The sequence below is a fragment of the Haliotis rubra genome, unplaced genomic scaffold, assembly GCF_003918875.1.
Source record: "Haliotis rubra isolate DU_JTF1 unplaced genomic scaffold, ASM391887v1 Scf251, whole genome shotgun sequence".
Lineage (NCBI taxonomy): Eukaryota > Metazoa > Mollusca > Gastropoda > Lepetellida > Haliotidae > Haliotis > Haliotis rubra.
The window spans coordinates 208,833-235,778 of NW_025766570.1; the positions used below are offsets into that span (position 1 = coordinate 208,833).

The following is a 26,946-nucleotide window of genomic DNA, read 5'->3' on the forward strand; positions in this document are numbered from 1 at the left end:
TAATAAATAAAGATAAACATTGAGTCAAAAGTAGTTGATATTGTCGTAACTGGCGCTTGGGTGTTAGTAAACCCTACTACCAGTTACCTATTAAGATGGCCGTTCCGCATTGTCAGGGGTGATGTAAGCTCAAGTTACACACTCGCGGATCGCTTGGTCCATGGGAATGTTAAGTCCAGGATTGAGAGGTCAGACGACTGTAACTCCTCAATAACCACATTTCATTCATGGACTGGCACTCTGGCATACAACAATGAATAACTCAACACCAGGTTCTATACTCACATAGGTTTACTCGATCTCTCTCGTCATTACAAGGTGACGCGGTCTGGACAGGATAGGGCAAGCTCTTCACTAGATATGGAACTGATCGATCGCGATGCGAAGGTTCTGCTGACTTTGTAACCCGCACTACTTTCTAGTGCTAACCCATCTTTTTAAGGTGTTCGAGCCTGCTCCACCCTTGTCACATGACCAGATACAATGGTTCTTATTCGTTTAAAGTTACATTATTCCATGGTCTCATGTCGTACCTCGTGATCAGAAATTACATGTGCTTTCAACTCTCATCGATGAATCACCGTTAATTGCTACTTTAAGAGTCTTTTCTGTTCTGTTACTGACATTTATCCTGTTCTTTATCCATTAGTTTATTACCAAGCACTCACAGCATTGATTCTATGACGAAATAACCGTAAGTCTCAATAATAGATTTGTGATACGTTTCTTGTATAACGGATGCAATTTTCACCTTATAACATCCTCAGCCTTTGGACAAGAGCTGCCCACAGCTCGGAATAAGTAAACATGAGAATATGGGGGCGATGTATAGAGATACGACTAAATCTACACAAGAAGCAATACAGGAGCACTTAAATCAATTTGAAAGGTCTTGTGCAAAACGCGAAATTGGCAAACGTGCCTAAGGTACACTAACTTACGTTCGAACAAGGGGAAGAAAATGGCTCCTATGTTACTTCGTAAGACCACAAAGCATGTACACAACACAACAAAATCCTAGTCCGTTAAAGTGCATAAAAATAATAAAGATGATTAAATGTCACTTCGTATGACCACATATGGTCTGATCATTCACAAAAGTTCACTTGTAATCGGTCCCCCAACGAATTCACTGGCACTATCTTGGTCAGGAAAAGTCACAGCATGAGCTGTCCGGTATTGGAACGATCTCCGCAACGAAATGTCAGTGACTAAACTCACAACGATGAGCCAGTGACGTAACACACAGTCTTGCAAGATCCCACAGTACGATATTGGGATGGAGCCTCGCGGTAAGATGAAAAGAGTCCGCTCATTGGTAGAATGTAATGGGCAAACATGTTGGTGCCCGAAGATCAACAGATTCTGTGAACGATGTTGTCAGACGTAGGTGGCGGCTCAACTTCATCTGTACTGCACCATACTGTCTTATGGTGGATGGCGTCTTCCACGGCTGTGCCCGGCGTATAGTGGTTGTCACCAACTGAAGTGTGGAGGCAGAAGGTTGATGGTGGCGGGGGTCCGACGACAGTGGAGGAAGCGCTTAACTTCTGTTCCAACACTTGAGAATAAATGTTAGACCAAAACCAATATATACTCTCCCCAAAAAGAAACGCATCATGAAAATAGCAATTTCATGTAGCAATGATTTAAAACGTGATTCATTTTACAAAAGGTTTTGCTCTGTTTATGAGTCCTATGGTGTTTATGTTTTGAAACATCACAACAAAACGCACCATCCGTAAAATACCCGTATTTAACAGCATGATTTTCAATTTCGGCGTGTAGTGTCACAGAATACACAATTCAAATGCAATGCACGTGAAAGTTGGGGATCAGATAAGGTTGATCGCTGTCTGTCGATTATTCACTGTATTTGGAATATTGTTGACGAACGCAAAATGCCACGTCTAAGTGAAGCCAACGTCATATCGCCATTGGTTTGCTTGAAGCTGGTCAGTCTCAACGTGCAGTTGCCCGACGCATGAATGTTCACCAAAGCACCATTTCACGGCTCTGGGAGAGATATCGCCGGCAGAATGTGGTAGCAGATGCCCCTCGTAGTGGGCGACCTCGAGCGACCACTGCGGCGCAGGATCGCTACATCCGGGCACATCACCTGCGTCATCGAACAGCTACGGCGAGCAGTACCGCTCGACAAATACCCGGATTGAGGAGGCTTTCTGCACAGACCATCAGGAACAGGTTGAGAGAGGCTGGTTTACGTGCCAGAAGACCTTATTTTGGCCCTGTGCTTCGACAACAACATCGTCGACATCGAGTTCAATGGTGCACCAACATTCAGGCCTGGAACCTACCGAATTGGCGTAGAATCTGGTTCAGTGATGAATCACGATGTTATATTCGAAAAGTGTTTGCGAAAGTTTTCCAAAGAATATATCTTAACTGGGAGAAGAGCGTCTTTTGTCCACTTTAAGAGTAATTTCATTGTTGGATTTCTTTATGTACTACCAGAAAGATCTCCACTTTATTTTGACCCAGATTCTAATGGCATTGATGAGCTTGATTAAAAAATCACTACTATTAGAGGAGATTACGGTGATGATATTCCTATAATACTTCTAGGTGATATCATTCTAGGGTGGGCTCAAACTATGATTATTTGTTGGAAGATGATAGTGATTTGAACTTCTTACCACTTGCCGATTTGTATCTGCCCGACAGTTTCAATTAGACTAGAGCAATACAAGACACATGTTTATTTTCTACGCATTTGTACATCGAAAGCATATTGTTTCCTGAATGTGTATAAACAAATTTATATAGTGTACTATAAGCCTGAGGCCTTTTGAATACCGGAATAAAGATTGAAATACAAGACACTTCAGTTAAAATGTATGGCTAATATGTATGGCTCTATGCAAGGCATGGAGTATACATATATTTAACGGTAGGAAAAAAGGGACGAGACTGGGTCTATTACATGTATTACACACAATGGTTCAAGCCTTGTTGATTTTATATTGGTGTTGACTGGTTGTTTTTACACACGAAACACTCCAGTACCCTGGCGGAACAAAGGAGAGACAATAAACTGGCGCTGTACTGCATCTGACGCGTGAAGAGATACATTTGTTTAAAGTCGGGATCATGTTTAAAGTAAGTGTTTTGTATTCGCCGTCCTATGCGATCAACTTCATTAATTCTATCACTGAGTTTTGTCATTCTTATACCCTCTGATCACAATATATGGACTCTCCCATACCCATTTCACCTAATCCTGAGTAATTAACCAGGCATGACACACCCACAGGTAATTAATTTTCCTTACCTAACGGGTAAAAAATAGGTGAAGGACACCGTCTCCCATGCTGCACGTGAAATTGACTTGTGAGTGACAGCTATCGACAATCCATTGTCTTCAGATCATGCACAATGATTTTCAATTTATAGCAATAAATTTTTCTTCGATCTGACAAATATTACTTCAGATATACTCATACTAGTATGGGAATACTATTCATCCCTCAGATTGATCACCTTTTTGTCAGCACGACGTAAAACCGTCCTACCACACCTGACGCATGCGGGTGGCAAGTGGGATTTAACCCCCTTGATGCCGAGTTGTTTTTTTCAGGCGCACATTTTCATAGGGATACGGTGATCCACCGGATTTCCACGTCTACGAATTCACCTACAGCCTTTTCATACCGTTTGAAAAGTGAACGTTGTGCGAGAATTGCGCTCGCGTGGTCCTGAATCTACGAACGGCTAAAAAATTTCCTATCCGTTGGTATAAATATAAGTGCAACTACCTTGGCGGTTTGAGAAATAGACACTGCTAAATGTTGTCCAAAATTTGTTATGCGTTAAAAACAGTAAATTTTTCCGCTATTTATCGCGCACCGATAAAAGCACTGTGCTACGAATGTTTTAATGTGGCATCTTTACGGAAAGTGTGAGCGAAGAAAATACAGCCTGATATCTGAACGACATAAGTGTATATGAATTGGGTTTATGTGATTGTGCATAACGTTATACACTCAACATTAAAAATGACTCGCAATAAATGTCAAAAGTGGATTTTCTTCTATGACGTCAAACGACGACAGAGAGGTCATACACGTATAATGATTAGGGGACATAACTCCGTTATGCTTAACACTAGGTCAATGTAACTCAGATCACACGGAGAGACTTTGTAGTGGATACGGACGCTATATTTTCGTTATTTTATGTTCATGGTGAACCGAACTATTCCAATTCAAAGTTCTCCAATGTGAGCGGATACGCTTTGGTAGTTTCACAATTTGTAAGAAAAGATGACAACGTACTACATGTGAAATCACGTAATAGCGATTTGGATGGCCCTATCCGATACATAAGTTAGTTCTTAGATTCCCATATTCTCCTGTTTGTGTAGATGCATTTTGACGAATTTTGCATCGTTATTACCAGAGTACTAGCCATATCTTGAAATGTTGGTATTGGTGACACAGACCAGTTGCAATTTGATTCTAAAATGTATGGGGAATTCAGTGATGCATTTTAGGGCAGGAAACAAACCCATTTTTGTGGGGGTGATTTGATCAAATTGAGAGGTATACATGATCTATATATCAAATTAAAGCTGATGACCTATAGAATATTATTAGACATGATGTGGAAATATTCGCGAGGACACTTTCTGGTAAAACCGGATTTTGGGTCAAAAACACTAAAAATCATAATTTTCCAAATATCTTTATTAATTTTCAAACTATTGACCCCATTCAAACAACTTGACCATCAAATGAAAGGTTATTTTCTGTACAACAGAAATATAATAGTGATTCCAATATTTAGACATAAAATTGTCATTGCATGCTTGAAAATTTGGGTAAAAAATGTAATTTTCGGTCCACCTCTTAGACAATATTTTCCAGGTATGATACAGTAGAAGAATAATAAATTTAATTGTTATAATTTCAAAATTACCTATTAATCACTCATTACTATCATCATTACAGATAAAGATACATTAATATCTCTAAAATAGAACATCATTAAAGATACTGAATTATAAGTGTAATGTGTTAGGAACCAACAATCCTTCAAACTAGATTCATTTGCTGTTCTTTTAGTAAAGCATTAGTATGTCTGGTGTTAAAGGTTATTGTAATAACAACTAGGAGAAGGAATAAGCTCAAATATGAATTTCAAACAATTACACTGATCAAGCATTCCATACTGGACTCATCCAATTTCAGGTTTAGTTACACATCAGATCAGGTTTAGTTACACATCAGATCAAAGTTTGTTGCTTTCTTCCGTAAGAATTCCTCCATCCCAAATAATATGTATAGTTAATATATCCTAAAATTATGAACAAAACCTAACACAACAATTACTAGAGAACTCACAAAAAAAACTAAAATCCCCAAAATTAATTACAATATATAGGGTCGAACCACGTTGTATGATAAGGGCCCCAGGCAATTGATGTTACAAACAAATATGGGGGGAAACGGAAGGAAGTCTTTTCCCTTTCTTCAGTTTCAAAGTTCTAATTTACAATCTTCATGTCATACATCAAATAGATTTATGATTATTACACAAGTCATTCTTCATTGTCACTGGTTATGTTCACCAAGATCATTCATTGGGTTAGTGCAATTTTGTCCACCTGTCCTTGCTTGCAAGGACACAGTTCAATACAAGGCAGATTGCTCTGTCTACAAATGCACCACACTGAGGAGCATGGGGACTTGCAGCAGGTGCAAACAAGGCAGTCAAGAACTTCCGAAGCAGTTTGATGTTCAAACAATGTGGGGTGAGCAATACATTCACCCTGGTCCAACCAAGATCTTCAAGGTTACCAAACTCTGGTTTACCACAATGAGAACTTGTCCAGATGCTGGTTTGCCACTTCACACCCTTAACGTGCTGTCGAAATCTATCTTTGCATGAAGGAAGTTTGGCAAGCTCAATGTCTCTTAGTCGACGGGGCGGTGGGGTAGCCTAGTGGTTAAAACGTTGGCTCGTCGAGCCGAGACCCGGGTTCGAATCCCCACATGGGTACAATGTGTGAAGCCCATTTCTGGTGTCCTCCGCCGTGATGTTGCTTGAATATTGCTAAAAGCGGCGTAAAACCAAACTCAGTCAGTCTTAGTCGACATAGTCATGTCATTCAAAGAGTGACGTGGTTTAACCTTCTTCCTGGGGTCATACAAGGCTGACGTTAGTTTGCCTGCAGACCTCCACTGCTGCATCAAGGTTTCCTGAAGTTAAAACTTGATCACTTGAAAACAGATCTTTGTCTTTCATCATAGCCTTGTTGACTGTCTTCATGCCAACATGAAAAAAATGCTGATGACATATCTCAGCCAGTAAAGGCATGAATTCCTGGCAAAGCAAATGACATTGATGATCCAAGAAGATGACAGATGTTATGGTCAGGAATGAACCGGTGCTTGTCCGTGACTGCAGAAGACACTCCAGTTTTCACGGACATGCTCCATTTGTGGACAATAGCAGATATATAGTATGAGAGCATCTGTATCAGGGGACTTGATGATGATACGTCCTTTGGTATCACTATCTTCAAACTCACCATTGCGTGGAAGAGCATGCGTGTATCAGCTTCTTCTTGAGAACATTCAAGTTTATCAATGCAAGCATCACCAGTGGGAGGGATCAACTTGGTCACAATTCCATCTTCATATCTTCCTGAGAGATACAATCTTCCTTGTGGTTCTGTTGACATTGTAGCAACTTGGACTTTGGTACACAAAACATTGTTAACTGTGACATGTTCTCAGATACACCAAGAAACTTGTTCCACTGTGGAATATGTCTGCCTGATGACACTTTATACTTCTTGCCGGTATTGAGGTCAGCTCTTCAGGAACGTTCTGCAGACTTAGTGGAGTTGGGATTGTCATACTGGTCGAACATATCTAGGACAGTATCAGCCCTTGTGAAACACTGCTTCATATATCGCATATAACTGTCAGCGACTCTATATAAGGTGGGGGTGATGGTAGGTTTCATACTTCTCAATATTGCCACTGCATCGCGAATGTGGACAGTGTCTTTCTTGTCAAAGACTGGTAAATTGTCAACACTCAACAATTTCTTCTAATTTGTCTGTCAAATTGGCATTGGATGTCTTCCTCCTTGATCCATCTTCATTGAAAAGTAATGTAGGAACTGATACTATGGGATGTGCGAGAACCTTGGCCATTGTGACATCATCCCGACAATCTGTCAGACATAATGGTCTTCTAAAGACGAAGTCGAACAGTCCCATCTTCACTAAGAAACATCTGTGATAAAGCAAATCCTGACCACAAAGATCATTTCCAAACAACTGCACAAGTCTGGTAAAAACATCGTCTTGGCACAATTGGGCAGTGATTGTGATTCTCCAGGTGATAAATTTGTTTGAGCACTAATTATTATGCATTACTCAGCAGATGAATGTTTACTCTTTTGGACTTGGTACCTTTGAGTCCATTTCTCTTTGAAGTTAAACTGAAATAAGAAAAGTTTCATCTAACAGTAAAAGATATTTCATAAAGAGAATAGGTGGTGGGGTAGTACAGTGGTTAAGGCGTTCGCTCATCACGCTGATTCCCCACATGGGTACAATGTGTGAAGCCCATTTCTGGTGTCCCCTGCCATGATATTGCTGAAATATGGCTAAAAGCGGCATAAAACTAAACTCATAAAGAGAATTCCTTTCTTAAACATAAAAGGTCATTATGATTTGGGCTAAGAGCAACATTTAAAGCAAATACTTCTTACAAATAAAGGTAGGATTTTATCAATAAATAAGTCAATGTATGTGTAACTTCCATGTGCACCTAAAATAAGACAATGTTTAAGCATTAAATCTGTTTACATTCGAAATGTATCAATAAAAACAAGAGAAAAGCTATTTCAAAAAGGGAAATGTTTTTTTTAAAAATACAAGCTTTCATTATGATGCTACATGAAAATGATAGCAATATAAAAAAAAAAAATGTACATTGTATTTGAAAAAAATCAAGATATTATTAATAAATAAAAGAATGTATGTGAAACTACTAAGGTAAAACTTTACCAAATAAATAAATCTAGTGCGTAGTTTTGAAAACAACAACTTTGCAATCAATTTTTTTGTTAAATTTTACCCAAAAAATCAAAATTAAAATTAAAAGGTATTTTAGTGAAAATAATTTTTGACAGCATGCACATATTGAATTATATCTATGTTTATAAAAATAATTAAATAATGTCAAATTATAAGTTTGAGTTTATATTTTGGTGAAAAAAAATTATATAAGAATTATGTTTGGGGAAATTATATACGTTAAGGAAGAAATTATAAATATTCATTTATACATTTTTATAATCAACATTTGTTCTTTCAAAATCACTGCAAAACATATTTATTGCTAAAATTAGTGTGTTTTGGTAGTTGAGGTTCACAATCGGGTAATATACTGCGTCAAAAAAGAAACTTCACAAAATGTAATTTGAAAAATAATGAATAATTTTTCTCTGATGATACATCTATGTATCCGAAATGGGATCCCTATCTTTCGACTCTTGAAAAACGTTAGCAAAACCCACTCAAACCCATCCATTCGTCGTGCAAATGACGTTAGTGCCAAATCAGGTTTTGCACGTGCAGTCGATCACGTGATCTTCGCATCGAAGTTTTCTTCATATGCACGTGTTTGCATTGGCCTCAAGAATTGAAAAAACACTTTTAAACCACAGTTCTAACGGTACTTGAAATGCCACGATTGTCAAATGTGCAACGTGAAAGTGCCGTTGGCATGTTGCAAGCGGGAAGATCAGTTATTGACGCCGCAAGAGCAATGGGATGCAGCCGTCGTACTGTGTATGACTTGGCGAGGTCGTCTACAACAAACTGGCACCACTTCTGATCGCCCAAAGGTCGGTCGTCCACGTGTGGCGCCACGAGCAGAAGACCGTCAAATCGTCCTACGCCACCTACATTGACAGATTTCTGCCGGCTACACGAACCAGGGCTGAGATGTTTAGAGGTCGACTGTCCTCACAGACCATTCGAAATCGGTTGCGGGCTGCCAATCTCCATTCTCGGCGTCCATATCGCGGGCCAATATTGACGCCGCGTTTCATCAACGTCAACGTCTGCTGTGGGCCCAACGTCACCTCCGATGGACCCAGAGAGACTGGAATCGAAGTCGTCTTTAGCGATGAATCCAGGTTTACCCTCAGATTCGCGGACGGCAGGCATAGGGTCTGGAGACGACGCCGTGAACGGTATGCCCAATGTTGTGTACAGGAAGTCGACAGATTCGAGGGCGGAAGTTGCATGGTGTGGGGTGCTTTCTGTGGGAACAACCGTTCCGACTTCTGGTCATCCGTGGAAACCTCACAGCTGCTGCTTACCGCGACCAGGTGCTCACCCCTGAACTCGTTCCTTTCATGGCGGCTCATGGCCCAGGTCTACAGTTCCAGCATGATAATGCTCGGCCGCATACCGCGATGTTGACACGAAATTTCCTTCAAAACGCTGGAATGAACGTCATGGACTGGCCATCGAGGTCCCCTGACCTTAATCCAATAGAGCACGTTTGGGATGCGCTTGGGAGAAGGCTTCGTGGTCTTAGGAACCAACCTCAGAATTTGCAGGAACTTGGCGCTGCCTTGCAAGAGCAATGGCGCAGAATCCCCAACCACGTGTTCACAAGCATCAGGCAGTCGATGAGGAGACGGTGTTTGGCAGTGGTGAATGCGTGGGGCAGCCATACACGATGAGAAATTTCGCATTTTTATTCTTGTGACTTGACATTCTGTATACCCATGTTTTGGAACGGCGGTGTAGCCTAATGGAACTGATTATGGCACTGTCAGTTTTTCAAGTACATCAGACAGATCTCAGCAATGACATAATAACAATTTAACCATCTTACCATCTCTTGTTCTTTTATAGTGCCCTGAAGAAAGAATGTGAAGTTTCTTTTTTTGACTCAGTATATTATGTTGTAGGGAAATATTGCTAACATGTTTAGGTCACTAAGCTGGGCCCCATCTCACATATCGCAATATACAAAAGAAAGATAAAGCATAAGATTCTCTGAATAGGATTTGATGAATATTTTCATCCTTAGTATGGCCTCTCAAGGAGTTTCATCAGTTAAAACTTTAGAGTTAGTTATCTTGAAATCTGTCAATGAAACAGTTGACTTTAAACATGTAAAATGCCATGAAAATACCTTAGAATATCAGGTACAATAACAAATTACCTATTTGAAATGCATTTCAAAATTTTATCATCAAACAAGATTAGTGCATAACTAACCAACAGGTAATCTTCTGTAATTTCTATCATTGAAACATAAGGTTCTGTGGAAACGTACACAATTAGAAAACAACTTACCTCAACAATGATATTGAAGAAATCTGAAGACTTGTCAATGCTTCGAATGAAAATCTTTGGAAAAAGATCTAACAAGCTGTCAAGTTCCAAATGTCAACACTGCTAGGACAGGAAGTGGTCTCAGCAGACTGCAGGAAGTACTAGTAGTACTGTTTTCTTCATGACTCATTTTATGGCAGAGTTTCTCTACAGACTTTATTGGTTTGATATAAAAATGTTTTTACAAGAAAATGTCCACATAAATTTCACCACATCATTTTTATCTTAATACTCAGATCACAAGCTTTCATTTTATGTATAGATTGTGTATACCTCTCTCAGATATAAAAAACAAATGGTTTTTGAAGGAATATCAGGTTTGTGTCCTGCCCTATTTTTCTAAGCTGAATATGAAATATACGTGATGTAATAGGCGTCTCAATACCGGCCTTCGCGAAACGTGATTTTGTAAAAATTATCCAATATGGCGGAAAGGGCTCTACGGCGTTCGTGTAAGTGTATTTTCGAAAACATCCCAACCGATTCTAGATTCATCGGCAACGTTTCAGAATTATCATTAGCGATTTCCTGTAAAACTGATATCAGTGATCATGAATATGTTATTTTTTAAATTCAATACTCCCAGTAATTATCCGATTTTCACATTTCGAAACATACAGTTAATAACGCTGTGAATCGCGATTTCGTACTGTGTAAAAAATGGCGACATTTTCGATGAAGCCAAGTTTGAAAGGTCATTTTCAGCTCTTGAGCTTTGTCTAAAATTATAGTGGATGGTATCAAGAAACAGGAAATTTCCCGCAGAATTCGAAACTGTGAAGTGTATTTGTGTGCGTGGGATATTTTGAGTTTTATTGGTCTTGAAATTGAGGGTTGAAGGGGAAGGACATACCCACATATATGTCCCTGTGACATCCAGGGGGTAAAGGGAAAGTTTACTTGCAGACTACCACAGAAACAACCTCTTGATTTGAATAACTATCAAAATCAACGCCCCATATAATTATGAGCGCCATACAATAGACTTGGCAGTACTTCTATCGCATTATTCTCAGTTTTGTATAAGGTTATGATCATTGTCTAAGTACAAACTAATTTAAAATAAGTTCGAAAATACTGTGTAAACCACCTGATCTTTATTTTTAGCATATTCCACAAATATAGTATGACCAGAAATTATTGAGAATTTTAGGAATATGTTTAATTGGATTTCTAGTATAAACAACCTTGACCAGCCATCAAGTGCTTGGTTTCATTCAAGAGAGACAACTCCGTTAATCCTTTTTCATTAGTTTGTGAAGAGTTATCCCCCTTTGTTTGGTCGCGGGTTCGATCCCCGACCGCGTCAACCAAAAGACGTTAAAATATGGTGCTTGTTGGTCCATACCTGGCGCTCGGCCTTACGGGTACAAGGACAGGTCGGCTCGGAGTCAGTATAATGTGTTTGAGTGGGGTATTCATGCTTCACTGCGGCATGGTATCTCAGTGGGCTAGCACTATAAAACCAGCTTAAGTCTGGGCTAGTACAAGCAGCCGCACATACACATACACACGCATGCACGTCGTAATATGAGCGAAATATTCTCAAGCACGACGTAAAACCCAAATTCACCTCACCTCACCTTTGTTTACTTGCTCGCAGAGGACATTTTCAGTAATCCTCAGTATGGATGATTTAGAGAAGAGGAAGTTGATTTTAGAGTATTATAACAAGGACATCAGATCAGCTAAAGTGATTTTAAGTGGAACAGGCATCCCTTTGTCCACTGTTTATCGGGTTTTCTGAAAAAATATTGCAAATGGATATGGCATTGAGCACCAAGGAGGCGCAGGTAGGCCCAGAAAATTGACTGTCTGTGACAGGAGGCGGCTTGGTATTCTTGTTTCTAAAAACAAACGAAGGAGTTTAGAAAACTTAAGGCTGGATATAATTGATAGCGGAACTGTAGCTGTCTGTAAGGAGACAATTAGAACTGAGCTGCATGCAATGGGTTGGCAAAAAGTCGAGAAATTCCATCACCGATCATGAAACCTGAACAAAAGGAGCGAAGGTTGAACTGGTGCTTACAGCATAGAAATCTTAACTGGGACAATGTGATTTTTCTCAGATGAAAGTTCTGTGTGGCTGTTTCCTAATACACTGAAATTCTGGACCAAACAAACTGAAACACCTTTGTATCAGCGCCCAAAGTACAGTCTGAAATTTAACGAGTGGGGTGGCATATCTGTGTTAGGGGCAACTCCCCTCTGTGTATTTGAAGGGAATATGAACAGTGAGCAGTACACAGATATTCTCGAGGGACATTTACTTCCATTTGCTCACGTGTTCTATGGAAATGTTTGGATTTTCCAGCAGGACAACGACCCAAAACATCGTTCAAAGCATTCACAGGCCTGGTTTCGGACCCAAAATATGACATTATTAGATTGGCCAAGCTATAGCCCTGACCTAAATCCAATAGAAAATGTTTGGGGACTTATGAAGGAAAGTGTCAATAAGAAAAATCTCACAAATATTGCTGAATTGAAAGAAGAGGTGGTCCGATATTGGGACAGCATGGACCACTACATTTCTAACTTTTTTTGATCAGTAGTATGACCCGCCCCACTGAAGCCTGCATTGCTGCCCATGATGACTTGACAAAATACTAACTGTTCACCTGTCTTTGAATCCGGAGTTATGTTCTGCTAATATTCACATTTAATACGTGAGTAATGAGTGAAATTTTTTTTTACAATCTTTAAATTCTCAATAATTTCTGGTTGTACTGTATAATGGTGTGTTACCTTTTACACTGGAATAGTAATAATAAATATGATCTGTTCGCCCTTTGTACCTGATAAAAGATCAACAGATAGATGGAAAAATATATTGAACATAGTTATATGAACTAAAAGAACACCCCTCTTATGTTAAAACACTTCAAAATTTTCATCAAACATGTTGCATAATTGGTCGAAATTAGACTTTTATATGGATGAGGTTGACTCCATATCGAACAAGAATATCTATAAAGATAATCATGACGGTCTTCACTGTCACTTTCTGATAACTATTCTATCGACACTTGACACGAACACCTTCTCACATTTTCCTATTTTGGATAGATTTCTGGTTGTATACCCAGATGTTATGATCAGCTTGATGTCAAGGTGAGGTCAAAAGGGACTCGTCCCTCAGCACAGTAGATTTTACTTATTCGTATCTGTAATGCAAAATTCTGATTAAAGCAAGTCTAGATTTGCCTCGGGTTCTGAACGTCCCATCTCACAGGGGTTCGTTTCAACTGAAGGGGAGTAATTTGTTTTCGTCAAAATTATATATTTTAAGAGACTGAGCGTTAAAGCACATATATAGACACCGACATATATTGTGTTTATGTGATGTCGAACGTCTTCCAGGAACAGGTCGGGTACGCGCAAACGCAACTTAGGGAAGGATATCGTACGTGGGAGTGGCGCGTTAACTTGAAAGCAGACCGAACAATGAGTCACTGCCACAGCGTCTGCTAGCTTTAATTGACGGTTGTGGGACACATGAGGTTCTCATGCATAGCCGGTACTTCCTTGAAATTTAGTTGCCGTCATGTCGGACAGGATGGCAGCGATACTTGATCGGTCTCAACCAAGAAGCCATGGTAAGTTGCGCTTCACGGTCAACACTTTAAGAAATCAAGTATCATCTAAAATGTCAGGCTTTTTGTTTTGTGACTAGACTAGTTTTTGTATTCTTTGTTTCTGAAGAGTTAATTTGTTGATATCAATGGTCTGATATATATTCATATTTAAGATTTCTCTCTCATTTTATAATCAGAAAGGCTAGATCTATGAGGAAGTATATAGATCTACTGTATGAATATAAAATTCTGTTAAAGCTTCCATAATTTCTCCAAGAATTATTCTAGGCCTGTGGCATAATATTTTCCAGACTATTTATTGTCATCACATGTGAAATCATCACAGTGTTGAATGGTAAAAGTACAAGCTAATACTCTTTTCAAAGGGCTATGTCATTTGTACATTTGACAGCCCAAAATGTGACTTTTGGAAACTCAAGTAATTTTTTTGGTTTCAAATTCATTGTTTTGAAGTCAGTTTTAGCACCAGTTTTGTGGCATTGAATCTCTGGGTAACATGATTCAGGACTGAAAACACTATGTTCATAGCCTTCACCTTTCGGACTTAAACTGTGTAAAGTGACATGGACAAGAGTTGAATATTTGATCAAAGGTTGCCGATTTATTTCATTGCCTTGCAACAAAAAAGGGAAATGTTACTTTTGTTAGGGTTCTTCTGATTGAAAGTATATGTAATATTTATAGAAAATATTGTGGTCAGGTTGGTCTTTATATTGATGTTTTTGTACATTGAGTTAAAGTTATGTGATAAATCATTTTTATTACCCATATGGTGAAACATAACCAGTGTCATATATATCATATATGTGCACATGGGCACATATCACTTTCGCCTAGCAACCATTTTTTCTGTATTTCGTCCGTGACGTCATTAAGAAATTGAACATGACATCAATAATGAGGGTGTCACACTTGCTTACCGTGTTTTACTGCACAAATGTACATGAATACAACGGATAATAAAGAAATTATTATACTTGAGTAAGTGTGTCATACGACTTGTACAAAACGAGTGTGAAAGTTTTTATTGCCTGAGTTATTTATTATTTAATTGATCACTTGGAGAGAATTTGTTTAGTATACGGACGCTATATTTTCGTTATTTTATGTTCATGGTGAACCAAACTATTCCAATTCAAAGTTCCCCAATGTGAGCGGATGCAGTTTGGTAGTTTCACAATTTGTAAGAAAAGATGACAACGTACTACATGTGAAATCTCGTAATAGCGATTTGGATGGCCCTATCCGATACATAAGTTAGTTCTTAGATTCCCATATTCTCCTGTTTGTGTAGATGCATTTTGACGAATTTTGCATCGTTATTACCAGAGTACTAGCCATATTTTGAAATGTTGGTATTGGTGACACAGACCAGTTGCAATTTGATTCTAAAATGTATGGGGGAATTCAGTGATGCATTTTAGGGCAGGAAACAAACCCATTTTTGGGGGGGTGATTTGATCAAATTGAGAGGTATACATGATCTATATATCAAATTAAAGCTGATGACCTATAGAATATTATTAGACATGATGTGGAAATATTCGTGAGGACACTTTCTGGTAAAACCGGATTTTGGGTCAAACACACTAAAAATCATAATTTTCCAAATATCTTTATTAATTTTCAAACTATTGACCCCATTCAAACAACTTGACCATCAAATGAAAGGTTATTTTCTGTACAACAGAAATATAATAGTGATTCCAATATTTAGACATAAAATTGTCATTGCATGCTTGAAAATTTGGGTAAAAAATGTAATTTTCGGTCCACCTCTTAGACAATATTTTCCAGGTATGATACAGTAGAAGAATAATAAATTTAATTGTTATAATTTCAAAATTACCTATTAATCACTCATCACTACAAGGACAAGGTCATGCCGCACAGAAACTTTGACAATTTCTTATGAATTATCAAATCATTGCATTGTATCTATTTATAATTTCCTATTGCTTGCTACGATACTCTTTCCATGCATATTCCAAAGGTATTGAGCCATTGCAAGCAATGAATAGACGGATGAATGTTGAAAAATTTCAGAAAATGCTACGCAGTGTAAAATCGGAATTTGTCTTTGTTTACATTTCAGACAAGCACAGTCTTTCAAGCACAGCGTTCATTTTCACACCCAATATGTTTCGTCTCATTTTATCTAGACAGTTGGTATTGGTGACACAGACCAGTTGCAGTTTGATTCTAAAATGTGTGGGGAATTCAGTGATGCATTTTTCGAAGCTGAATATGAAATATACGTGATGTAATAGGCGTCTCAATACCGGCCTTCGTGAAACGTGATTTTGTAAAAACTATCCAATATGGCGGAAAGCGCTCTACGGCGTTCGTGTAAGTGCATTTTCGAAAACATCCCAACCGATTCTAGATTCATCAGCAACGTTTCAGAATTATAATGAGCGATTTCCTGTAAAACTGATATCAGTGATCATGAATATGTTATTTTTTAAATTCAATACTCCCAGTAATTATCCGATTTTCACATTTCAAAACATACAGCAAATAACGCTGTGAATCGCGATTTCATACTGTGTCAAAAATGGCAACATTTTTTATGAAGCCTAGTTTGAAAGGTCATTTTCAGCACTTGAGCTTTGTCTAAAATAATAGTGGATGGTATCAAGAAACAGGAAATTTCCCGCAGAATTCGAAACTGTGAAGTGTATTTGTGTGCGTGGGATATTTTAATTTTTATTGGTCTTGAAATTGAGGGTTGAAGGGGAAGGACATATATGTCCCTGTGGCATCCAGGGGGTTAAAGGGAAAGTTTACACAAAAATTAACCATTTTGTCTTGCACTTTTTTGTCATAAAAGGTGTTTGTCAAGTAGTTTTATAGCCAAAACAGTACATGTATCAGAAGTAACTAATTTATTTTTTGTGTTATATCGATTCAAATTTTCCAAATTAACTGAGAGTTCTATGTCCATAATAAACACACCATGGCTTATGTCCCTTGGAAATGACGTCTTTGGTGCCCAACTGATAAACAAATGACGTTGTTAGAACTTATTAGACCCAGTTCATGTGGTGTAGGTATAGGTGTGGTCCTTGTCTCAATGGGCAGGCTACTGTTTTCATCCAGCTGTTGCCTGGTTGTCAGTTGGCTATGTGGCCCATTCCACACTGTGATGACGTAGTTTGAGAAAAGGTATACGTTGTGGAAAAATTGTTACTACGTTACCAAATTGTATAACAATTAAACTGCTTTCCAACAATATTTTTCTTCACAAAGATATAACACTAATATGCACTAAACCAGCTTGCCATCAGTGAATGTGCCGGCATTCTATAGTTTGCTACTTAATTCCTACATAAATCGTACGATATGTTTCCCTCCTCTTCCACCTTCACCTTGTTATCGATACCATATCCCAATACATCATGAAGATAAGTGCAATTTACAGTTTTGAATTGTTTGGAATTCGTTTTTCTATGATATCATCCGCTCATTGTTGATCAAATATACTGAACATTAATGCGTTGTAAATATCACCAGTTTTGACACATTATCTACTAAATCACCATTCACTGCGTTTTGCGTAATATATAGTATATGTCTAAATTCAAATGTTAAATTTTACTAGAAGAATTGAATTTAAAAGAAAAAGACGTATCATTGTGATCAGCGGTAGTTTTGTTCTTGTTGTTTGATCGAATCACTAATGCGCGTTCTGAAACATTGTTGATGAACTGAGAATCGCTGAGAATGTTTTGGAAAATACGCAAACACAATTAAACGTTGGCCATATTACAGAGTGTTTATAAAATCACATCATATGTATGTCGGTCATGTTTCGCCCATAAAATCAATTGTATCTTGTATATTGAATTGTAAAATCAATCTTCCTTACATGAATCCCTGAATTCCTCATACAGTTCAAAATAAACTGACAAGTGGACCTTGTCACCAATTTGAAGTGTTTCAGTGAAATCGAACGAATTATATCAGATGCCGCGCTGGGAAAGGACCACTTGTTTGAAATGTAAACAAAACCAATCTCAGATTTTACACTGTGTATCCGTTCGCCTACTTGTTGCATACACTTGCTCATTTTTTGAACATGAATGGGAAAGGTATAGTAACAAGCAATAGTTAAATATAATTGGTGTAGTCCAATGATTTTCTAGATTCATCACAACATATTATAGTTTCTGAAAGCGTGACGCCATGACTGACGCAAACTCACGCATGTGACGATGGTACTTCTCTTAATTTCTGACTATTTCCCTTGGTCACAATGAAAACAAAAATAAAATAACAACCAGCAGACTGACAGAATTTTCAAACTACTTACACGTCGCATTTACGCATATACGTTGCTTGAAACAACAAAAATTTCCTTCGAAAACTCTGGCGTACTCGTGTCAGCGAACACGCCATTTTGAAAAAGTTGCCTCCTGATAGTGATGTCATATGGACGTCAACATTGTTAAACATGTTTGGTATTTTCATTGGGGGCGGCGGGGTAGCCTAGTGGTTAAAGCGTTGGCTCATCACCCCGAAGACCCGGGTTCAATTCCCCACATGGGCCCAATGTGTGAAGTCCATTTCTGGTGTCCCCCGCCGTGATATTGCTGGAATATTGCTAAAAGCGGCGTAAAACTAAACTCAGTCGGTGGTATTTTCATTGAGGTGATGTTATGAATGAAAGTACAAACGATCAATCTATCCTGCTGCTTACATTTTCTGTTCTTATGCTTCTTTCGTATTTTCACAAACTTTTTTCACGTGATTAATTTCAGTATTATTATCTTTTGATTTGGGACTAGACAGGAGACCAGTTTAAAATCAAGTGGCACCAATTACGTCATAATCAAAGGGCGGTAACTCTGGTCTGTTGAGCTCGGCAAAAAAAGGCCTCATATTGGCATAACATTTCATACATTGGTATTAACTAATTAAAATAGTTCACTTTGATTCACATGAGAATAAATGTGATTGATTCGTGTACACTTCCCCTTTAAGAACCACTTCATAAAATATCTTGGACATCAATGTACAACTTCTAAATGCCACTGAAAGACATCACTTCTTAGAAGGTCGCAAAACCAAGCTACAGTTTCTTAATGCTGCAAGCCACCTCCTCAAGCTCAATACTTAATTAACTATATTTTGTGTAGAGATGATGGATATGAAAAGTGTCTTTAAATAATGCTATGTTTGATGCTATTATTATCATCTTAATAAATGAGCACTCTGAAGGTTGTTCTTTTTATCTGTTACTTAATTTGATCATGCTATGTGAGGTGAGGTGAAATTGGGTTTAACGTCATGCTGGAGAATATTTCGCTCATATGACGTGCATGCGTGGAAGACACATTATACTGACTCCGAGCCGACCAGTCCTTGTACCCATTAATGCCGAGAGCCAGGCAGGGACCAACAAGTACCATATTTTAACGTCTTTTTTTTTGGTGCGTTTCCATTGCAACAAGTTTGGCTTCGACTGAATTTGGTGGTAGTGCTCCTTTCTGGAGCAGAACTTAAAAACCTTTCAATACTCTACTTCCTCTTTGCAATATACTCACCCAAACATTTGACATAATCATAACTAGTATACTAGAAGAGTAGGGTGGTGGGGTAGTCTAGTGGTTAAAGCGTACGCATTACGCTCGTCACGCCGAAGATTCCAGGATTCGATTCCCCACATGGGCACAATGTGTGAAGCTCATTTCTGATTTCCCCCGCCATGATATTGCTGGAATAATGCTAAAAGTGGCGTAAAACTGAACTCACTCACTCACTCATGAAGAGTATTTTGCCATTGCGGGGGATATTGATGACTTTGTCTTCTTGTTGCCGTGTTTTTCCTTTGCATGATATCTCAGAAATCTTAACTGGATCTTGTTCTATGGTGCATCAACTGTAAACGCTTTTGAGAGTATAAGGCATATCTTATAGAGTATTGTTTAGGAGTTAATTGAGAAATGTAGTCATATTTTTGCCCCCTTAATGTTTCAACTGTTTTACAAACTGGCTGCAAAATGTGTAATGTTTAATTATGAAAACAATTCCGAACATTTTGAAGTTAGGGTTATATTGTGATAAATGCCACTTCAATGCTCATTGGAGAAAATATATAAAGAATATATAAACACAACCCCAGTGATATACGATCCCACCTGAAGTCTGAGATAAGGATAGGTCACTTAAATGGGCCAATCAAACACATATTCTATACTCCATAGAAGGTGACTTAGTGGGGAAACATACCAAAATATTGTTCATTTCAGAGTGTTTGAACATGTAGATATATTTCACATTTAGCAAGAAAAGAGTGATTGATGTTTCACAGAATGAATGAATCTATTTGAATGATGGTCATCATTTCATTGCCTTGTTCACATCAGGTACAGCCATTTTGTAATGCAACCGAAAGATGGTCCAAGAATAACTAAAGATATCCAAAACATACATGCTGGACATTGACTAACATCTAGTCTCTGTAATGAACATATGTTACACAGAAACAGGTCTTAAATTAACTTACAAAATATAATATAAACTAGCGAAGAGACTTCACACATTGACTACATGTACTGTACTAATAAATAAGTGAAGTTATGGTGCTATCTGATGGCATTTACAGACTTTTTTTCTATAGAAATATTATTGATTGTTTTGTATACCTTGTATATCAGCACCATTAAATGGGAAATAAAATAAAAAAATAATTAAAAAATACAACATTTCTGCAGTGAGTTAAAAAAAAGGTTCATCTTCCTTACTGTACAGTGCTTACTAGGGCTGCGTAATATAACCGGTTTACCAGTATTTACTGGTTCAGACATGAAAACGATACATATTGCGATACGCTGATCGAAAACGGGTATTTTGACTTGCCATCGGAAAACTTTGTTACACTCGGAAATCTTCGGATATTTCCTTGTTTCATTTCTGCCAAATACAGGGATTTACAGGACGCAAATTCCTGCGTCCTATACGCATAAAAATTGACAATGGACGCAACAAAATTATTAGCGCATCCCCAGGGACGCAGAATAAGTCCAAATACTTTTTGTAAAAATTCCAATCAAGTGACAATAAGTTATCACTGAGTTTGCTACTACCTGGGTTATGGTATTATTTTCAATTTAATTAGGCCTACTGTAACAATGTGATGATGATGATGATACACAATACAATAACAGTATTAATAATAATATTTAAGAGTCTGGGACCCCCATTTTGTTGTCCAGGACCCCTGAAAATTTAGAGTATGAGTCCCAGGAACCCTCAAATACAGGACTCCCATGTAAATCCCTGCAAATATTATTCACATTTTATCATGATTAAAAGTTGTTATTAAAGCTTAATCAAGCATAGTGATTTTGCTGTGTTTTTGCTCTATAAATCAAGCATTAACTCGATTATAATTATTTTTGGGTTGTTGTTTTTTCAAAACTTATTGCAATACATGCTTTCGCATCGCAACATATCGCAATATGAAAATCCTCTGCAATACCCATCCATTGTGCTTACGATGAATGTTTTGGTATATCACTGTAAAAAATGCCCATATCTGCTTCTTGGGAAAGAAAACTCAGAAGCTAACTATTTGTCAAGTAATTTCCCGTAATGTGTGACTTTCAATGACTTTCTAAGCACATTGGAGAGCTATTACTTTGAAACTGCTCATTTCATAAATTAACATAAGTGAATCAAACATATATTTTCTTTCATCCTTTTCTTTAAGATTGACAGATAGAAACTGCCTTAATCTTTCATTATCTGGTTTCTTCAGGTCGTAGAAGTTAAAGGAGATATACAGTAAAAATCTGAAATCAAATCATTCATAAAGCATGTAAAAAGAAATATGTTGATGGAGAATTGTTTTTCTAAAGTCAACATATGTAGCCAAAAACATTAGAATACTACTCATGTTCCGGGAAACTACCAGGAGTTAATGGGTTTGTCATCACGTGACCTGAAGTCATAGTAGGTACCGTATATGACCGTCTATAAGCCGAATTTTGAGGACCAAAAAAAGCAGTCTGTAGAAGGGGGTTTTCTTATCCATGAGTTACACTTTCGTCAAACTTTTTTCCAGGGGTAAGAAAACAACATCGTATCACTTCGTGTGAAAAAACAACAGAAGACAACTTTGCCAGTAGAGACGTCAAATTTGCAATTAAACATCACTAGACAAGATTAATTACCATTTAAGTTATAAGTTGTTTTTGCTGGGCATTGTTTTATTTGCAGGGATTAAGATTACCATGCGTATTTGTCTCGTACACAAAGCCGGAAATAGCAATCAGCTGTGCACACGTTTCCCGGCGAACAAGTTCAAACATGCACAATAATATAACGGGACGAATTCTGATGCAGTCATCAGTAAAATATAATACAGAATACCGTTATTTAACCCAAAGAAATATATCCTAGCATTGTGTAATTTCAGTTACAGTTTTTGCTCTATAAATTAATTAAGATTACCATGCGTATTTGTCTCGTACACAAAGCCGGAAATAGCAATCAGCTGTGCACACGTTTCCCCGCGAACAAGTTCAAACATGCACAATAATATAACGGGATGAATTCTATTGATTGAATACTATTATTTAACCCAAAGAAATATATCCTAGCATTGTGTAATAGTTTTTATGTAAAAAATATATAATCAACACTAAGGTTATAATGGACCATCATGAACGTGGTAAGCACGTGACATGGAACCAGGCGTAATCAGTTTGTGATTGTTGAATGGGGTAAAATAAGCAAGCCAGTTTGTTGCTACAATAAATATGATATTTAGAGAAGCAAAATATATTATGCATTTTCTGTCAACTACACTTCGTTTCGATCCGTGAGTTAACACAATATATATGACAGTGAATTCTTTGAATAATGTGGATCGAACTTACAGTATGAGGAGGACAGTGACACGGAATTTGATGGGTTTACTGACGATGACTTGTGAAAATCTCAGAACTCTCTTGCAGAAATGTCAGTGTTTATTGTTAGTGGACTATTTTTCTTATTGTCATATATATATAGATGAAATATGGACACTTAAATAATATATTTTGAAACAAAAGTTGACTTCAGTTTTATTTACCGATGGTACTTTTTCTCTCCATACTCACCGATTTCACAAAATGGCGCCTCGTTGTTGATGCAAGCAGTGATCGTCGGGATATAAAAAGGAACACAAACACATGTTGCCACAATACGCCGGTAATCTTTATTGTGTAATATTCTCACCAACACTTACGCTGTATATCCACTTTCCAAATGGCGTCTCGTTGTTGATGCAAGCAGTGATCGTTAAAAAAAGGTAAACAAACACCGGTAATCTTTATTATGTAATATTCTCGTAATGGTGTCTCGTCGTTGATGGAACATACTTACCGGGTACTCTGGTCTCTGTTGGCCGCGACCCATCGCGGGGGGTCGGCCTATCCATGAGAGATATGATTTTGACACTGATTTTGAGGGTCAAGTTTGGGGGTCGGCTTATCCATGGGGTCGGCTTATAGACGGTCATATACGGTAGTTAACTCACTGTTCAGTACAGTGTTTATGAGAAACAAGCATTCGCCATGGCACCACCGGACAATAACACCAACATAAATATTGAATTTTCGCACAATGACCTTACACATTCGCACATATTTATATTACCTGAATAGGTTTTATCAGCAGAACAGAAAGCAAAGTACATCTGTCAAGTGAAGACGATCAATCGGATATCACTACGAAAAGACAATAATTTATCCCCCACAACGCGTTTAGCAGGAGCTATTAAAATGCGTCTGTCCGACCATCCATGCATCCGTCTGTACACATTTGTCTTTTCCGGAGCAGATCAGAAAAATTGTTCAATATTTCTTCACCAAACTTGGCACATAGATAGGTCTGGTGGTATACTGGTGCCTTTTGGTAGTTTTAGATTTCTGAATAAAATATTTTTTTGCATTTCCATGGAAACAAATTTGACTTTTACTGAATTTGGTTACAACTTTTCAGTACTCTCCTGTTTTGCTATATATACGCCAAAACATTTGACTTAGTCATAACTAGTTGACATATTCATGAAGTGTATTTTCCCACTTGTTAATATCACTGCAGTGTTGCATCCAGGCTGCACAATTGTGGGATTCCCCTCGCTTGATGAAAAAATGAAAATCGATGCACGACTAATCACGCAATATAAATTACAACGTACCGATCATATTGTGTCAACTCACACACCTGCCTAACATGTGTGGGCCTTGTGGACACATTACATATCGCAAATCAAAATTGTGTTTGGTAAATATATAAATAAGACTGCGAATCGTGTTGATAAACTCTTCCGTTTGTTAAACCAAACCAGTTTCATCATTCTCTTTCTTTTCATGACAAATACCCAAAGCGGTTTCTTGACCTAAATCTGTTTTGCATACATTAATGTATGGTATAGTCTGTAGATTTACTTCAGCCAATCAGGTGCTGCATATTAAGCAGCTCGGCGATGTTTGTAATTTCTTTAGCTTGATGATGGGTCGAAAACATCACGACCTCTTGTCAAACTAAAATAGCCTGGCACACCAATGGTATACTTCAGAATGGGTAACAGCGTGAACAATACACCGAAGTGCTGTCACATAACCTTAGTTATGATTATATATATTTGATGTTGATAGAGCAAAACCTACAATTAGAATTTCACAATGCTAGAATGTATTTCTCTTGATAAAATAACAGTTTCCGATACTATATTTTTCTGATCACTGCATCAGAATTCATCTTGAAACTCAGTGGTAGATCATGAAGGACGTGTGCACAGCTGATTGCAATTTCCGGCTCTGTATACGAGAAAAATACTCTTGGTAATCTTAATCCCTGCATATAATACAATGCAAATCAAAAACAAATTAGAACTGTAAACAATCATGTCTAGTGTTGTTTAATTGCAAATTTACTGTCTTTAGTGATGAAGTCCTCTTCCCTTGTTTGTTTACGCAGAGCGATATGTAATGTTGGTTTCTTACCCCATTACAGCATTACAGTAAATACCTATCTTTAGTCAAAAAGTGATCCCCCCCCTGATTGGCATCAGGTCCCCCTCTTTTGTAACAGTTATGGGGGATGTCCCCCTTAATCTCAAATTCCTGGATGCAACACTGCACGGACTACCTTATATTACACACACAAACTGATCATAAACGAAGAAAGAATACAGAAAATATACAGAAAAACTGTTGAAATGATTGAAATAAAAGCGACAATATAAATCTTAAATATACCTATCACACTCTATTTTATCTAAAGAATGTACACTATATTCATATTGTCTATCCCTATAACAGCTTTGTCGCTTGAAAAACCCTAGATCCACCTTTGACTGATCATTTATGATCAATGATACACATATATCCAGCGAAACAATGTTTATTTAATAGCACTGACACGCACCTTTTCCCTTGTCATTTGTCTGTAAAAAGTAGTTACTGAGGCAAAAACTTACATAACAATATATATCCTCGTCTAACACATCTTTATTTACATGATTTCCTCCTTTTTTAAAGGTGTACAGTATATGTATTGTACCAGGTTGCCAATATTTACCATTATACTATTTATGCTATATCAGAAATTTCCTTTTTGCTAAATTGGTCTTTATGCTTGGGATTTTAAATGGACTGGAACACAGCCACAAAAAATATATACCGTCTCGCGTCTGTCACACACATGGAATAACGGAAAAATCCCTCCGTTATGTAGATGAATGCACTGTAAACAAAGGGAAATGGCAGGCAGCTCACCCCTGTGACGTCACAGCCCGAGCTTTCCCGAGGCTGAGGATTACAATATGCATACGTGCAGGTTGTGGAATTAGAGCTGTTTGGTGCTTTTTAGAAAATAATAAAATCACTTATGATTTTTTCTTGAGTGTAATAACTATACTTAGTCTGTTTAACATATATTAAGAAGTTTTTATTCAATATATCTCCTTTAAGCTGTAAGCCTCTGAAAGAGAACAAGTAACCAACAGAAAGCAATTGTCAGAGATATTCTGCTGCAAAGTACAATAGGATGGCAGGCAGCTTCACACACAGGAAAGGGCAACTTTAGAGATAACACTGTAAGACTTGAAGGCTCATTTGTCTGATTTACTTTCAAATGCAAAAATAAAAATCTTTCTGGCTTCTTTGTTCCTTGTTTTTATCTTGTGTGATGACTTCAGGGTTAGATGTTTGATAGGCATTTAGAAGTTGGTAGGGTAATACAAGACACTTGATATGGATGTGCAACTCCTTTATTATTTACACACGACATTATCTGGGCTAATACTTGCCCCTTCATCAGGTGAAATCATCACTTGGTTAAGGGGCAAGTATTAGCCCAGAAACGTCATGATTTCAGGGTTAACAAGTCAATTGTGAATACAATTGCTGTTGAAATCCCTCATCTCATCGGTTAGAATGAGCACATCTCGCCTGAATGTGCCGTTGTTCCACACAAGCATACTGGATAGGGAGTACTGAAATAAATCCAACTTGCATGTTTGGGCAAGAATACAGAGAGTGATGAGTCGACCAATTTGGTCACATGGTTGCAGTGCATTTAAGAATGACTTGGATACAATACAGTTTCCACGACATGTTGAGAGAATGAGGAGATAAGCAATTAGTATGAGTCAGGAGAAGTATGAATAATATTTTCACTCAGTGATTACATGCATCATCAACAAAAGCTTAACAACAGGCACATTTCCGGATCTGTGAAGAATGCTGTAATTAGACCTCTCATCAAAAACAAAACCATGGATAGTTCACTCTTAAAGAGCTATAGACCGGTCTCAAATCTTAGTTTCTTGTCTAAAGTCATAGAGCAAGCAGTGTCTAAGAGATTAATGGATCACATTTCATCCAACAATATCCTTGACCTAATCCAGTCAGAATACAGACCATTCCACTCTGCTAAGACCATTCTCCT

At 37.7% G+C, this 26,946-nt stretch overlaps 1 protein-coding gene across 1 annotated transcript in view; it reads left to right on the forward strand.

Moving 5' to 3' along the window:
- Positions 1–13,825: 13,825 nt before the first annotated feature.
- The window catches only part of LOC124279515 (unconventional myosin-VIIa-like), a 754,149-nt gene continuing 741,028 nt past the window's right edge, over positions 13,826–26,946 (forward strand). Inside the window, exon 1 of the mRNA XM_046715341.1 lies at positions 13,826–13,998. Within this exon, the coding sequence (XP_046571297.1) occupies positions 13,947–13,998 (52 nt within the window). The 5' untranslated portion in view covers positions 13,826–13,946. The remainder of the gene's footprint in view (positions 13,999–26,946) is intronic.